Source organism: Stenella coeruleoalba, assembly GCF_951394435.1.
Source record: "Stenella coeruleoalba genome assembly, chromosome: X".
Classification (NCBI taxonomy): Eukaryota; Metazoa; Chordata; class Mammalia; order Artiodactyla; family Delphinidae; genus Stenella; species Stenella coeruleoalba.
In genome coordinates, this window is record NC_137152.1 from 105,021,550 (window position 1) to 105,037,749 (window position 16,200).

The 16,200-nt window shown below is 40.6% G+C and overlaps 1 protein-coding gene across 7 annotated transcripts in view; it reads right to left on the minus strand.

The window, feature by feature from the left end:
* The window catches only part of SMARCA1 (SNF2 related chromatin remodeling ATPase 1), a 74,564-nt gene extending 68,665 nt beyond the window's left edge, over positions 1-5,899 (minus strand). For all 7 annotated transcript variants that reach the window (XM_079911552.1, XM_079911555.1, XM_079911549.1 and 4 more), the window contains exons 1-2: positions 5,595-5,899; positions 974-1,060 (exon numbers count right to left, since the gene is read on the minus strand). In XM_079911552.1, the coding sequence (XP_079767678.1) occupies positions 974-1,060; positions 5,595-5,768 (261 nt within the window). In that variant the 5' untranslated portion in view covers positions 5,769-5,899. The remainder of the gene's footprint in view (positions 1-973; positions 1,061-5,594) is intronic.
* Between the last annotated feature and the right edge of the window lie 10,301 nt (positions 5,900-16,200).

Here is a 16,200-nt window from a genome sequence, read left to right on the forward strand (position 1 = left end):
AATTAATAACATCAGAATCTTACAAGAATTCATTAACATAAATATAAGAATTAGACAAATACATTCAGACCAGTAGCTGGAAGGAGGCCAAAACCTTTCCATTTTATGTTATCCTCACTGGAATGTTGTTTTTAGAGTTGTTAAAACATTAACTGTCTACGTTAGATGTGGCCTTAAACATTAAGGCATGGAGTTTTGTAAAATCACCATGAACAACCAAAAAATGTACTTCATCTCTACTAATTTTTATAATATTACTTCAAAAACAGCCCCTTGACCAAAAAACAATCAGTTCTAACTGCCTATTAATTTCTCTTTTCAGTTAACCAAGTTCACTGGTTTTGAAAGATCCCAGGGCATAAAAGTCTAGTTAAAATTAAAGCTAAAATATGGGTTTTAGTGACTAAAAATTAAATAATTAAATGTAGAGCAAAGCCATAGGTGGGTGTAATTATGGTTATACTGCTTAAGCATGTAATATTTTCATACATTGGGCAAATAGCCTTCCCTCAGGAAAATGTATTACCATATTACATGTTTCATAATGTGCAGCATTCATTCACACATCCAGAGCAAGGAGAGAGGGAGAAGAAAATACCAGGCTGGTTTTGTGACCTGCTTTCTCTCAGCCATATTGATATTTTATCCACTTACATTTTCACTTCGTGGATAAAATATTTCTAGCATAAAACACCCTATTATGGGGTAAAGAGTGCTAAACAAAAGTGAAGAGATGTGCCTTCCAGTCCCAACTATTCCATATCATTTCTCTGATACTTTATTTCCTCATCCGAAAGTGAGGAGATTCATTTATCCATCAAAAATCTATTATGGTGGATGATATATTAAATTACTTTTCAATTCTAAAACCTATGATTCTGTATTCATTAAACACATATATTTTTTAATCTTTCACATGTCCTCTATACAAATCAACTACTGTATTCACTATCCTAGCCAAGAACATATTTACCATTTTCTCTTCATATTCTGGATCCATTTCCTTTTCAGATTTAGAAGCTTTAGCAGCAAGTTTGAGTTGAAATGGAGAAAGGATTTTCTAGAATTTCAAAGAAAATAAATCATCAAATTGCAAAGCAAGGTCAACATTCTCATTTGAAGAAAGTAAAAAGTAATTAAATACTAAATAAATAAATCAACATGGGCCATGCCTGGACCAGTGATGAGAGCATGCCATGAACAGGGCTTATGATTAATCCAGTTCTGTGCACCTGAGGTCCAATTAAAAAAAAATCCGAAGAATTGTGAAAGCCAGCGAAATAACATTAATTAAAATAAAAACCAAAAGGTGGGAAAATGAGCCTTTTCACCTACTGTCTAATTTAAAGTGCAAGAAAGTGTATAACCACCAAATAGGAGATTTAAAATCTAGACTATTATCAACCACAAACCAAAGAATTCAAGGAAAGTAAATATTAATTCTCAGAAACACTTCTTAATGTAACAAGCCAAACTTTCAGAAGAAAAGACTGTGGTTTGTTCCTGAAAAGATATGATTTTTTAATATTGTTTTATATTCTAATTAGAACATTCAAACTGTTTTATGTACTGCAGCGCAATCATTTATATTTAAAATAATGAAATAGTACAGTTTCAAACTTTTGGTTTATGTTAATTTTCTCCTACTGGAAAGAAAACCTTTTAAAACTATTTATAAACACGAATATTTTGTAGAAGCAGTTTCTCAGGGCTATTAACTATTAACCTTTGATATTTAAAAAAACTGTAATTTAGTGAAAAGTAATATAAATCAGCTACTTTAAAATACTGAAATTATCTAGGGGGTTATCTCATACATCCTATCCTTTATAAAGACAAAGCTGGTACTTGTAAATATAAATAGATATGTAGAATACACCTCCTTCCCTGTAAGAAATCAAGAAATAAAATAATAAAAACACAAATCTACCCATTAGTACCAAAGTGGAGAGTATTCCAGTTTTAACACAGACTGCAAAGTCAAAACACAAATCTGTTTGTGAAAACTAAAGAAATTATGTCCATTTGAGCACGGCTTTTGACAGCCTGTTCCTGAAAACTTAGGTCATAAATCAACACAAGAATGTGATCTTAAACATAAGAAAAACATGGCTCCAGTAGTTAATAAATGTTTTCTAACATTTACTAAAATTTCTATTTTGAGGAAATCCAGACTAAGATTATGGAATCTGACCCTGGTCAGGGTTCTCCTTTGGAGCACTGATCAGATATTTTTCAGTTATTCTTAGCCCAAACAACAGCCATCTTGATTTACAGCATCTCATATGTATGTATGTGGGATGTTCTGAATGTAATTCTGGATGGATGAGAATAGAAACTACTAAAATGCCCTCAATACCACACTTTCAAACTGTCACATACACTAGAAACCCTATTTTATTTTCAAAGCAACAAGGAAAATTCGATAACAAAATCCACACCTTTATCATTCCCTGAAAAGCTAAATGAAATCTAGTTTTCAAGTTTCAAAATTACTTTCCCTCACATACACAAGTATATATCTAATAATGTGGGATACAAATTTCACTTATAGAAAATTAAAGCTTTATTATTAGAAAAACATTTTACTCTTTACTTTTTTGCTTACCTTGTGGTAGAATACCATAAAATTTTAATTATATGCTAATTAAAATTCCTAACCTTGAGCATTGCCATTAAAAGCTGTAGGTAATTACTTAATTGGCACTATCTTCCACAACAAATTTTAAAATACCTACCTTCTAAACCTTTCCATTTGTGTCTGTGTATGTTTTCACAAATAAACCCTCTCATACAAGAAAAGATAAAAGGTGACTAAGATATTCTAATGAATTCCTTATGGATTTTATCATCTGGTAGTCTAGATGCCATGAGAATGCAGCACAAGGTCACCAAGATGCCCTGTCTTAAAGACCATGACCTTTTTCTTGACATTTTCATTACCAAAAATACCAACTCTAATTTTCACAGCGTTAGGTTATCCAACTGTCACTTAAACCAAGGAAGTTCAAGAACCAGAAGGTAAGCAAAAATACCCTTCTGTAGCTAAATGTCACAAGATAATCCACTCTCATCTACTTTATGCATCACGAAAATGCTCTCATTCAGAGCCTACTTTCTTTTATTTGATACGCAATTCCAGCAAGTTTGATAATCTGGCTTCCCATTCTACAGAGAATAAAAGCTGCGGCAAATGACTTGGGAACGACCACTAGAAGAAGGCATGCTGGCAACAGCAAGAAAGGATGGCAGAAGCCCAGGACTAAAACTTAAGTTCCATTGCGCTAACAGCCCTTCTGCTTGGTGTTCAGGTTATCTCCCTCTCCCCGCTGGATCCCTTGTATTTTTGTATTTTGCAATTGTTTTAAATGAAAGGTTTTGTTACATCTATGTTCTTTATCATAAACCCATTCTTTCTGATGAAAGTAGATGAAGTGTCTAAAAAGTGATAGTTAGCCTGACAATTGAGGGAGGAGACTGAAAAATTATGAAAAAATCAACACAATACCAAAGTGTCTGGGAGGTGGTTATTTGAGGGGAAACAACCTCCTAGGTCTCAAATGCCTTTGTATCACTGTCAGAGTACAATAACTGGCGGACATGAGAAAAAGGTATTTAATCTGCACTTTTAGGACACCATTTAAGGCATCAAGGCAGTGTGTAAATATTTAGATTGGAGGGAGGTACCGATTTACTTTATTTGAAGCAATGGTACAAATGAAAGCACTCAAATAGATGTTTTGGTACTACTCAGAGTTTTAAGGAAAAATTAAAAAAGATGTAGTGACTAAATCAGTGAACTTCAGATATCCAGAAAGTTCCTTCCAGGCAGCACCTCATTTCCCTACGCTGAGCGGACAGATGAGATACTATTAGTGCAATTTCTGATCAGGCCACAGAGTTGTAGTAATATATATGCATCAACTCTCTGATTATACAGGATTTTTATTGATTCCCAGTCTCTTCACAATTCAAAAAATTTATACACCCTGGAAATTCGACAACCTTTACTGCCATACAAAAGACAGCGGAGCACTTACATTTACCCCATCTAGGGAATAAAAGGCACCTAGATGCACTCCTGAATTTCCCAACATTGATTTATACTGATGCTTGGTATTTGGCCCAGCTTTAATCATCAATATTGTCTTACCGATCCAAGTACCACACAGATCCTAATATGCGTATGTTTTCTATGGTTTTCACTTAGCACTACAATCGTCCTTCTGTTTAGTCAACCTTGTAACAGTAAAATATGTCACTGAAGCAACTGCTGAATTTAAAATTACTCTAATTCGCGGCGAAAGGTGTTAACTTCCCTCAATAGCTTTTCATTTGGTCATATAGTACCATATAATGATCCAGACAAAGCCACTGGAGATCTCTAAAGCATAATTTTAATTACCTACGGTTTTTTTTTAATTGCGATATGTCTACTCGTAAACGGAAAAAAATCCAGCCATGAAAGATCCGTTCCACAATTTTATTATACATCAAAAATCCTTATGCCCCATCCTATTTTTTTAATCTCAATTTTTTCAACGAGTTTCATAGTTTTATTTGCACGTCTCGGCCCATATGATATATGCTTTATGGAGATAATATATATTTTTCTGGATCTGGCTTTAATAGGTGTCAGAGCCGTCCCCTTACGTACATTAGCAGCAGTTCATCCTGGCGACGCTGAGTTTAAAAAAAATTTTTTTTTTAAACCTGCGTGTGTCCAGGAGCCAGCAGCGCCCACTAGGAAAGGGAGGCGGAAGCCTGGAAGGCTTGGGGCCGGATTGGGGGACCATTTGGGTGGCCCTGGAGTGAAACACTATACCGTCGGGGGCGGGGCAGGAGAGGGTGAGGGTGCACACGTTGGAAATTTTCCTAAGCCAGCGTCCACCGTGCCTCAGTTTGGGGTTTGGATTGGGAGGGGGCGGGGGTACAACGCTGAGAGCTCATTTTCTCGGGGTGACACCCCCGCCTAACTCAGCAGGCGGGGACCAAACGAACAAGGGATGATTTTTTTTTTTCCCTGCCACCCAAGGGGCCGACATTGCCAATCAAAGAAATAAAAGTCTCTCCTATCGTCCTCCGCCTTCCAACCACCGGCACCTGGAAATTCAAATTTCAAAAAAAATAAGCCCCCAGCAAAACCCCTTTTGCGCGAGTGTGGGATTGAAGGGCCCAGATTTCCCAGGCAGAGGCCGACGGGAAGGGGGGGGAGAGGGAGCGAGCGAGAGGAGAGGGAGAGGCGGAGGCTTTTTCCTGCACGGCCCCATCCCCCACCCCGTTACCCCAGTTCCGGGAACGCGAGGCGGGCCGGGGGCTGTGGAGGGGCTCCCCAGCCCCCAAGTCCCGGGATAACGGGCACCCGCCGCCCCGCGCCGCGCCCGCGCCCCGCCCCCGGCCTCCAGGAGGCGTAAAGGGAAGGGGGAGGGGAGCGAATGCTAGACTGTTCCGCCGCCCCCACCCCGCGCGCCCGCCGCCCCCAGCCCAGCCGAGCTCCGCGGGTACCTGTCGGCGCCCAAAGGTCAGGATTTGGGCCCCTCGGAGGGGCCCGGCGCAGAATTTGTCCACCGCACACACACCCCCTTCCTATTTACCTCCTTCTTCTTCTCGCCCTTCTCCTTGGCCACGGTGGCTTCGGTGGCCGCGGCGGCCGCTCCCTCCTCCTTAGAGGTGGACGGCCCCGGCTGCTCGTCCTCTATGACCACAATCGTGGCGGTCGCATCAGAGGCTGCCACGGTGGCTGCCACTGCGGCGGTGTCCGGCTCCATGGCGTTGGAGCGGGAACGAGGAGGGGGACGAGCAAGGGGACGAGGGCTCCTGGGCGGCGGCAGTGGCTGCACTGGAAAGAGCTAGATGGAGCAAGGGTGGGGAATCACTGGCTTCCAACCCCTTCACTCGGGCCCCCCTTCTTTAAATAACCCTCAACCCTGCCCCACTTCCGTCCACCCACCCTACGTCATGGCCTCCCCCCGTCACCCTCCCCCCTTCCTCCACCCCCCCCTCAACGATCGCGAGACTCCCCCTCCCCACCCGGAGCCCGGGCCGGCACCGCACGACCAACTGTTGCCTGAGCGTGGGGCGCGGACAGGGGTGGAGGCGGGAACCCACAGCCCGCGGCCCCCTAAAAATCTCCTTCCCCAAACGCCCCCAACAGTCAGCCTCAGCTCCCCTCGCAGATGTGTGCAGAAAGAATCCTCTTCCCCTTAAATCTGCTCTTTGTACCTCGGGGCGCTCTCCCCTTCTTGCACAAAGAACTTTTCCTCTGCTTATAACTGTACTGTAGAAGGTCTGTCTCACCATTTGCAAAGCCCAGAACCCCTCTGGGGACTTCCCTTTCCCAGGTCCCCAAAGGGGGACTGGTGGTGCTCTTCCCACCTTCGTAAATTCTGCAGAAGCACAAGCACTCCTTCAATCTCTAGATTGCAGCTGCAAACATTCACTTACAAGGCAAAGCGTGACCTGGGTTTTACGTATATTCGCTCTGTTTTCCAGTCTGATACCTCTCGGATGGCCAATGTGCAGGAGCCCTTCTTTTGCCTTCACCACTGAATTTTAAAAGTCCTGGGGATCAAGGTCAAGGTCCCCACAGAACCTCGGGCAACTCATGGTAGGTGCCTAATACTAATAATTGGGTTGAGTTATTGTGTTTTTTTGTGTATTTTATTCGTATCCCCGTTGTTATTTAGTAGTAATTCAACACCAATAATATGCATGACCACGGATATAAAAGCATTTTGTAAAGGGTATGCAAATGTCAGTTATTAAATATTATTGTTTCTATTTCTCCCCACCAGTTATTTTGATCAATAACGGGAAGATTAACATCTTAGTCTTAAAATTCCAGTCATTAGGGACAAAAGATAGGAAAACATATAAAACACAGTATACCAAACAACAATCACAAAACATACAATTTCCAAAATGAAGCAAGTATTTTCCAAAGTGGAAAGAAATCATGATTAATTTCCCTTAACACACCTTCCTAAATTCCCAATCTGAAATCAAGTGTGATTTCTGCAAAGAGCAGGAAGGCACACAATTGTCCCCCAAATATATCCCTTTTTCCTGGGGATAATACCCTAAATTCCCTTTTGTTTTAAAGCTGTGACTCCTTAATGTGCAGAAACTTTGTGAGATTTTAGCTGGTTTTGATCATTTACACCCTAATGTGAATGAGTGTGAGATCCTGTCCAGGGACTGGTTTTGAACAGAGAAAAAGAGGCAAAGAGCAAGACAGGAGATTGAAGGAGTGTGCCACTGAGAGGAAAGGAGAGGCTGGTGGTTCTAGTTTTGCTCTGATTTTACTTTCATTATATTCTTCTCATTTACTTTAGATTTTTCCCCCAGTGCCCACGTTTCTCACCCTGAAGTACACATGTGTACTATCCAACAGGTATACGGAGTCTAAGTATTAAAAATACTTCATATTTCTGAAGCGTCAACTGTAGTCCAAAAGTGGAATGGAATTAAGTCACTTAACAGATCATTTGAAACACGATTTTTTTTAAAAATTATTTATTTATTTTTGGCTGCATTGGGTCTTCGTTGCTGAGCACTGGCTTTCTCTGGTTGCAGCAAGCGGGGGGCCACTCTTCGCTGTGGTGCGCGGGCTTCTCATGGCGGTGGCTTCTCCCGCTGCGGAGCACGGGCTCTAGGTGCACAGGCTTCAGTAGCTGTGGCACGCAGGCTCAGCAGTTGAGGCGCACGGGCTTAGCTGCTCCGCGGCATGTGGGATCTTCCTGGACCAGGGTTCGAATCCACGTCCCCTGCATTGGCAGGCGGATTCTTAACCACTGCGCCACCAGGGAAGCCTAAAACACATTTTTTTTTAATTAAAATGTGTAGATGTATTAAGGAATGAACGGCAGAATTTGAAGTATCTCCAAATAAAAGCTTGAGACTTCCAGTTGGATATCCTACCCCTTCCCCACTAACTGTTCAGTCTCCTCAGTCATTCAGAGTTGTCTGGTGGGAAAGTTCAAGAAGCGCTGAGAGAGAAGGATGCTGCAATGCATGCATCCACCTGACTTGAGAAGGACCTTCCAGATGAGGGCAATGGAAGAGTTCTTTATTACCAAACTGCAGCTGTGGGAGGATAGAAGTCCCCTTTCATTGCCTGGGGCTTCAAAGGAGAAAGACTCAAGAAATATTCGTTGTGTATTCATGTGTTCCTGCTTGCAAGTGTACTTTATCCTATTGTATTTCTCACTGCCAATGTATGGTATTTCAGATACATCGTGGGCTAAATGCACTTTTGTGAGGAAATCTGGGAAACTCACATCCTTTCCTAACACCTTTTCTGTGGGAACATGTGTTCCAAGTTCCAAAAAAAGAATTTAGAAATTAATTTGGGGGATACATTGGCAATTTTTCTTGTATGTATAATGCATCTTCCTTTTCGAGATGATGCGGCTGAAAGTGCTACCAAGTATAAGTTTGGCTGGAAAGGTCAATGCTTGGTCCATAGACCTTGCCACTGGATTCATGTAAATATTGCCCTTTGGCTTGTGGCAACAACTGCTATTTACAGAGCATGTGCTATCCTTATTTGCAAATCTGCCTAAAATTCATGATCTGTAGACTTTGTTCTGCAAGAGTCACCTCATTTCTGATCCTACTCAACACCTTGCCCTGTCTGCTACTACTTTCCCGAATTATGTCTTTTCATTTGAAATGATCTTGAATTGCTCTGCAACGTTGAGGTTGGAGAAGAAAGCAAATTTTTTTTATAGAGAACCATGGGGTCATATTTGGGAACCTCAAAACAAATCCTAGTCTATAGGACAGGACAATACGTCCATTTGGCAGATTGTGAATATTGTAGAAGTTATCCAATAGTCATTTTCACATAGCCAAACTTGTTTAGTAGCTACCAGAATGCGTGTCCAGTGGTGGTATTAAATACTTTTATAAAGTTCATAAAGCAAGGTCAAGGGCATTCATAAAGGCAAGGTCAGGGGCGTTCCTTCTCTATCCAGTATCTGAAATTTATCACTGAAACTACAGTACGACAAAAAACCACATTGTGATCCCACTGATCAATGTTCTTCAGAAGCTGGTACAAAGGATTCTGGTGACAGTATCTTGCTTGCCACTCTAGTGACCATTCTGTTCATATCAGTGAGCTTCTTCACCATTCTTGTCAAAGACATTTATGATAGTGGCATTTTTAAACAAATTTTGTGATGCATGCACACTTTGGTTTTAGAATTATTTTTAATAAATTTATTTTATTTATTTATTTTTGGCTGCATTGGGTCTTCGTTGCTGCGCGCGGGCTTTCTCTAGTTGTGGTGAGCGGGGGCTACTCTTTGTTGTGGTGCGCGTACTTCTCATTGCGGTGGCTTCTCTTGTTGCAGAGCACTGGCTCTAGGCGCATGGGCTTCAGTAGTTGTGGCTCACGGGCTTAGTTGCTCCGTGACATGTGGGATCTTCCTGGACCAGGGCTCGAATCCATGTCCCCTGCATTGGCAGGCGGATTCTTAACCACTGCACCACCAGGGAAGTCCCAATAGTGACATTTTTGAAAATATGTTGTTTTCTCGGTGCTCTGTGTGTCAAGGAAAAGGTGATGGTAATAGCTAGTATACGTCTACCATTTCTTGAGTACCCACTATTGTATCAGGCACTGTGCTAGGTTCTTTACATATGATATTGCTAATCCTCCTGGTAATTTTATGAAATGAATATTATTATCCCTATTTTACAGATCAGAAAACAGAGGCTTAGAGAGGCTAAACAACTCATCTGAGGTCCAAGGCTGGTGAATGACAGAAGGCAGATTCAAATCCCAGACTGTCTGGCTCCAAACCTCACCTTTATTAAGTACTCTCTTCTTCACAAGGCTTCCTCCTTGACAGTAGAAATCATGTTGAGAAAATGACGGAAAAATATTTCTGCCGATTGTCTCCATGGTGTTCACTCTGGGTTTATTAGAAGAAACTGTCACTCTTAAGGCTCTGGTTTTATATACAGCCAGATAATTTCTTTAGCTCCATGTAAAAGTTGTTGTAAAGTGGAAGTTGGAGAATAACTTGGGATTCTTGCATGTACCCAAAGTAAATTCTTGGAACAGGAATGAACTCAGGACAGTTAGAGGTCAGGGAGTGGGGAAAACCTAACAACTTAGATGTCCAAGAAGAAGTGTTTGGCAGAATATTGTATAGTACATTCATAAATGGGATACTAAGTGGTCATTATGAACAATTATGTAATATATATTTGATGACATGGAAATATGCTTCTAATATATTTCTCAGTAAAAAAAAGGCAAACAAGAAAACAGAGTGATCCCATTTTTGCAAAAAGATAGAAATTACTTACATAAGTAGATTTCCACAAAGGAAAAGTCTGGAAGGTTCCACTCTAAATATTAACAGTAGTTACAGCAAGGTGGTGGGATTATGTGTGACTTTTTTCTTATTTTTGCTTTTCTAATCCTAATTTTCCTCCATGAAGTTATTCATGCTTATATAATAAATAACATATATATATATATATATATATAAAACTGAATCACTTTGCTGTACACCTGAAACTAACACAATATTGTAAAACTTCAATTAAAAATACAGAGAAAAATAACATTTTCACAAGTGAATCAAAAAATATTGCTGAAAACTTGACAGGTTGAAATAATCCCTAACGGAAGGAGTAGGAGCTAGTAGACAGGGTAAGTCAAAAAGGGACTATTTCATACTGAAGAGACAATGCAGTTATTTCATGTGTAATGTAAAAGAAGAAATATAAATTACTGTGCTGTTTACAGTAATGTTACCGGGTTAAGGAACTGTTTTTTGGTGTTTTTTTTTTTGACTTTATCATTTTAAGTTGCGTGTAAAAGATTTTTTTTTTACTTCTAAAAGTTATCACACAAAACCTAGCTCAGGAAAAAGTTATAGCCAGATTTTTTAAATACTTCCCACCCTGAAATTCTACACACACCATGCAAGCCCTAAAACATGAAACACATGCTAAGTAATCTGAATTGGATTTGCTAAAACCAAATGGTGAATATTATTAGAGGCAGAATAGCCAATTATTACCAGCTTGGGCTCTAGAGTTGGAAAGACTTGGAGTTCGAATTCTACCAAATTATTTAACCTCTCTAAGCCTCAGATTTGCATCTGTAAAATGGATATAATACCTAACTCAAAGTGGCTTTATGAGGACTTAATGTAAAAGTATACGTAAAACATTTAGCATGGTCTTGGCATGTAATATGCATTCAATGGATGGTAGTTAACAAAAAGAAAAGCAGGGTGATGCTTTGAGTTTCAGACTGAGCCAAGGAAAAAGCCAGGATATGAGAAAGTCCAGAACTAAAGTCCTAAACTAAATTGGGGATAAGGCAGAATTGTTGTTTGCCAAGTGATTTTCTCTGTTCGTTATCATTTATTAGGGTCAGCAATTTGGTGCAATCACACTTCCTCGAAGGTAAGTTATGAAAAAGGCAGTAAGTGAGGGAGAAGAGGGTCAGGACACCTCCCTGCTTAGAATATGACCTCCTTGAGGACAGGAACCGTATCTAATTCATCTTTGCTTAAAGGCTACATGAAATGAGGTGGAGGGAAGGGGGTCCAGGGGCTGGCTCCCCAGTGGCATTGTGTCTTCCACCCTCCACACATACCCTTCAGGTGTTATGTTGCCCTCTGTGGTTTCTCCCACTTTTCCTCTTTTAATTTTGCCCTAGGTGTCCATTTCGGACAGATTTCATATTCATAATAATATATTTATAAAACACTTTTCAAGGCTCTTTTACAGCTTACCCACTCTGTGTTAAACAGTATATCAAGGAGTATGATGACTTGCAGAGAAAATGGATTAGGCTCGTCTAGAGCCTCGACCAGTGGTCTCAAACATTAACACACCAGCATCACCTGGAGGGCTTGTTAAACACAGATGGCTGGACCCACTCCAACACTTTCAGAATCGATGGGTTTGGGGTGTGGCTAGGAATTTGCCTTTCTAACAAGTTCCCAGGTGATGCTGATGCTGCTGGTCCAGGGACCACACTTTAGAACCAGTGACTTAGAACAGAGCTCAGCAAACTTTTTCTGTAAAGGACCAGATAGTGCATATTTCAGGCTTTGTGGGCCAAAAGGTCTTTGTTATAACCATTAAACTCTGCCGCTATAGCATGAAAGCAGCCATAGACTATAGGTAAATTGTGAGCATGGCCGGGGTCCAATAAAACTTTATTTATGGACACTGAAATTTGAATTTCATGTGATGACATATTATTCCTTTTTTGACTTTTTCAACAATTAAAAAATATAAAAACAATTCTTAGGTCGAGGTCATACAAAAATGGGCATCAAGCTGTGTTTGCTGAACGTACCTGAAAGAGAACTCATTATCTAAGGAAGATAAAACAAACACAAGTGGAAAAAAGAGGCATAACAAAGCAATAAACATGTGAGTAGGTGTTTAACCTTGATAGTAATCAGGGAAATGCAAATTAAAACCACAATAAGATACCGCTACACATCCACTACAATGGCTACATTTTTTTAAAGATTAACAATACCAAGAGTTGGGATGAGAAGCAATGGGGACTCTCATGTAGTGCGGGTGAGAGTGTAAATTGTATAACCACTTTGGAAACCAGTTTGGCATTATTTACCAGCGCTGAACACACATGTACCCTATCATGGCAGAGAAATGGAGACGTGCCACCCAGATTCTCCTTCAATAAAGGACATTCTGTGCAGATATGGGGAATGCCATCAACAGATAGCTTCCAGCTGCCAGCTCCTTGAAGGTCTGCCTTAGCTGCAGAGAGTTGCTTTGCCCAGGGTCATGCTCTTCCTAAGATGAATGAGCAAGACAGGCGTGTCAATGAGCCAGGCCTGACACAGAGCACACTGATGGGCACTACTTGTTCTGAAGCTCCACACCAAGTTGGCTCAAGCTTTGTCAGACTTGGGTCACAGTTCACCTTCTCCCTCGGCCCAATCCTCCTTCCTCTGCCTTTCTTTCATGGAGGTTGGTCCTAATAAACATCTTGTACTCAATACCCCATCTCAGGTTTTGCTTCTGGAGAGCCCAACCTATGACACCTTTGACCCAGTAATTCCACTAGGATAATATACCCTAGAGAAAATCATTCTTATGTACACCAAAATCTATGTACAAGAATATTCATAGCAACTTTCGTTTATAATAGCCAAATGCTGGAAACCGGGCTTCCCTGGTGGTGCAGTGGTTGAGAGACCGCCTGCCGATGCAGGGGACACGGGTTCGTGCCCCAGTCCGGGAAGATCCCACATGCCGCGGAGCGGCTGGGCCCATGAGCCATGGCCGCTGAGCCTGCATGTCCGGAGCCTGTGCTCCACAACGGGAGAGGCCACAGCACGGAGAGGCCCGCGTACCGCAAAAAAAAAATGCTGGAAACCACCCAAATGTCCATCAGCAGGAGAATGAATTTGATGTATTCACATGATGAAATATTATACATCAATGAAAATGGCAGCAATATATATCTACATGCATGACACAATATGGAGTGAAATAAGCAAGATATAAAAAGAGTGCCTACTATATGATGCCATCCATTAAAAGTTCAAAATTAGGCGAAAGTATTTATGGCTGCATTCATAATTGACAAAAATATAAACAAAAGCAAATAAATGATTACCACAGAAGTCAAGATAGTAATGTCCAGGTATGATCTTCAAAAATTTTAACTGGTATGACTCAAATCCAATTGGATAGAAGCTTTTATACCTCATGAGAGTATGCTGGCTCAATACCAACACTGGTTTAATTCTGGGTGGTGGAAGAAGGGGTGGTCAGAGAGAGAGGCACCTGGTTTGGAGGTGTCTTCCAAAATGCCAACAATGTTTGGTTTCTTGACCTGGCTAGAGGTTACATGGGCATCCACATGGTAGTAATTTGTTAAACTGTACATACGTATTTTATGCACATTAAAAGCAGGAAAAAATAGACATACTATAGGAAAATATAAATGCTTTATAAACATTTACTTTAAAAAGTATAACTGTAATGGAGAACAGTATGGAGGTTCCTTAAAAAACTACAAATAGAACTACCATATGACACAGCAATCCCACTACTGGGCATATACCCTGAGAAAACCATAATTCAAAAAGAGTCATGTACCAAAATGTTCATTGCAGCTCTATTTACAATAGCCCAGAGATGGAAACAACCTAAGTGTCCATCATCAGATGAATGGATAAAGAAGATGTGGCACATATATACAATGGAATATTTCTCAACCATAAAAAGAAACGAAATTGAGCTATTTGTAATGAGGTGGATAGACCTAGAGTCTGTCATACAGAGTGAAGTAAGTCAGAAAGAGAAAGACAAATACCATATGCTAACACATATATATGGAATTTAAGAAAAAAAAATGTCATGAAGAACCTAGGGGTAGGACAGGTATAAAGACACAGACCTACTAGAGAATGGACTTGAGGATATGGGGAGGGGGAAGGGTAAGAAAAAATAAAAAAATAAAAAGTATAACTGTAAAGCACTGAGGAGATGGTGGGGGAGTGAAGGTAAGAATGATCAGAGCTCATCGTGTGCTAGCTCACTGTGTGCTTATTTGTTCTGTAACAATATGTTATAAAACAGATCTTGAGAAATTCCAAGACATTCTATAAAGAGTTACAGAGAGAGAACCACTGTTGTTCAGAGGGAGCATTCTTTTCCAGCTGAGAGGTAACAGGAGGAAAGCTTCAAAGAAAAAGGACTATTTGAGGTGAGCATTGAAGAATAGGGACGATTCCAGCAGGTACCGCTGCAAAGGAGGTTTGGGGGAAAGACAGCTTTAATGAGATGTAAGGAAGAATGAATCACTTGTGATCAAGAAATTAGATAAATTGATGAGAGCAGCATTTCCCAACTTGTTTTGCTGCTTAACATCCTTCGATGTTAGAAAATTTAGGAAATTCTGAATCATACGTTATTTTCTGCAAGAGATACCTATATTGAATAACTACTGTGCTAGGTGCTAGGTATACAGCCATAGCAAAACAGACACTGTCACGGAGTTTACACCGACTATACTGGGACTTAATTTCTTTCTACAGGCACCATTCTCCCTGAGAGCAGAAAACAATCTAGACTCATCCATGTAAACTCAGTCAATTCGATGTTGTTTTTGTGTGTGTATCATTTCATATTTAAACTCGGTCAGATTTAGGAGTACCCTCCCTCCCTCCTTCATGACCCTCACGTTGATTTTGAACTCCAGAGTTTATGTAAGACTGAAATAGCAGTGGTGGGGAGGAGGTGTCCACTTCTTAGGCTCTTGATATATTCTGCACTGGCCTTCCCTGAGATGTACGGTCACCCTGTCATCCATTCCTGCTGCCATCTGTGAAGATGGCCAACTCTGCCTCAGGGCTCTAATCGCCCTGGTTCCTACTGCCGCCCAACGCCGCTTCCCCTTGTCATAACCACAAGACTCCAGCTTCTAAGTTTTCTTTTCCTATTTGCCTCCTTCTTCTCAGTTCTGAGGCTCTTAGGATGGAGGGATAGAGTGAGTAACATAACACATCTTGCCCAACAAGTATTCTTCCGAAATCTTTCTCTCTTACACCCTGGACCGAGACATGAAACAATAACCTAAAAACAAAGAGTATGTTCTGCCCTTCTTTTGTGACATCTGCATTGGAATTGAGACCAGCCTCCTGTGTCACGTCCTGCCTCAAAAGGTCACAGGGTTGAGGTTAGAAGAGAGCTTGGGTAATCTTTATAGATCACCCCTTGGATCCATCAGGGTATAGATTAAATGCCGCAAATAGATAAAAACTGCATTCAAGACTTGGTTGGAATCCTTGAATTTTGTGCTTTAAAAAAAATATCAGCTTGCTTATTACTTTAATAATTTTTGTGTTTAACCTCCAGATGATGATATCAGAGAGATGGTTTTACTTTGCAGATGTGGCTAATTTTTATTCCTGATAAACAAAAAACTGAGTTGAATTCAGCCATAACTCTATTTTCTCTTTTAGGGTTTTCAAATTACTAGAGAAATCTTTATGTGCTATGTAAGAATTTTGATCAGATAAATGCAGCTTATGGGCCTGATGAGTATCGCCTTGAGAATTTGTAGAATTTTAATCATTTTTACGGTCTGTATTTCAACATCAGCATCCCTTTGATTCTTTGCGGATATATGTCAAACAGCTCATGACCAGTAAAAAATAATTTAACACTCTA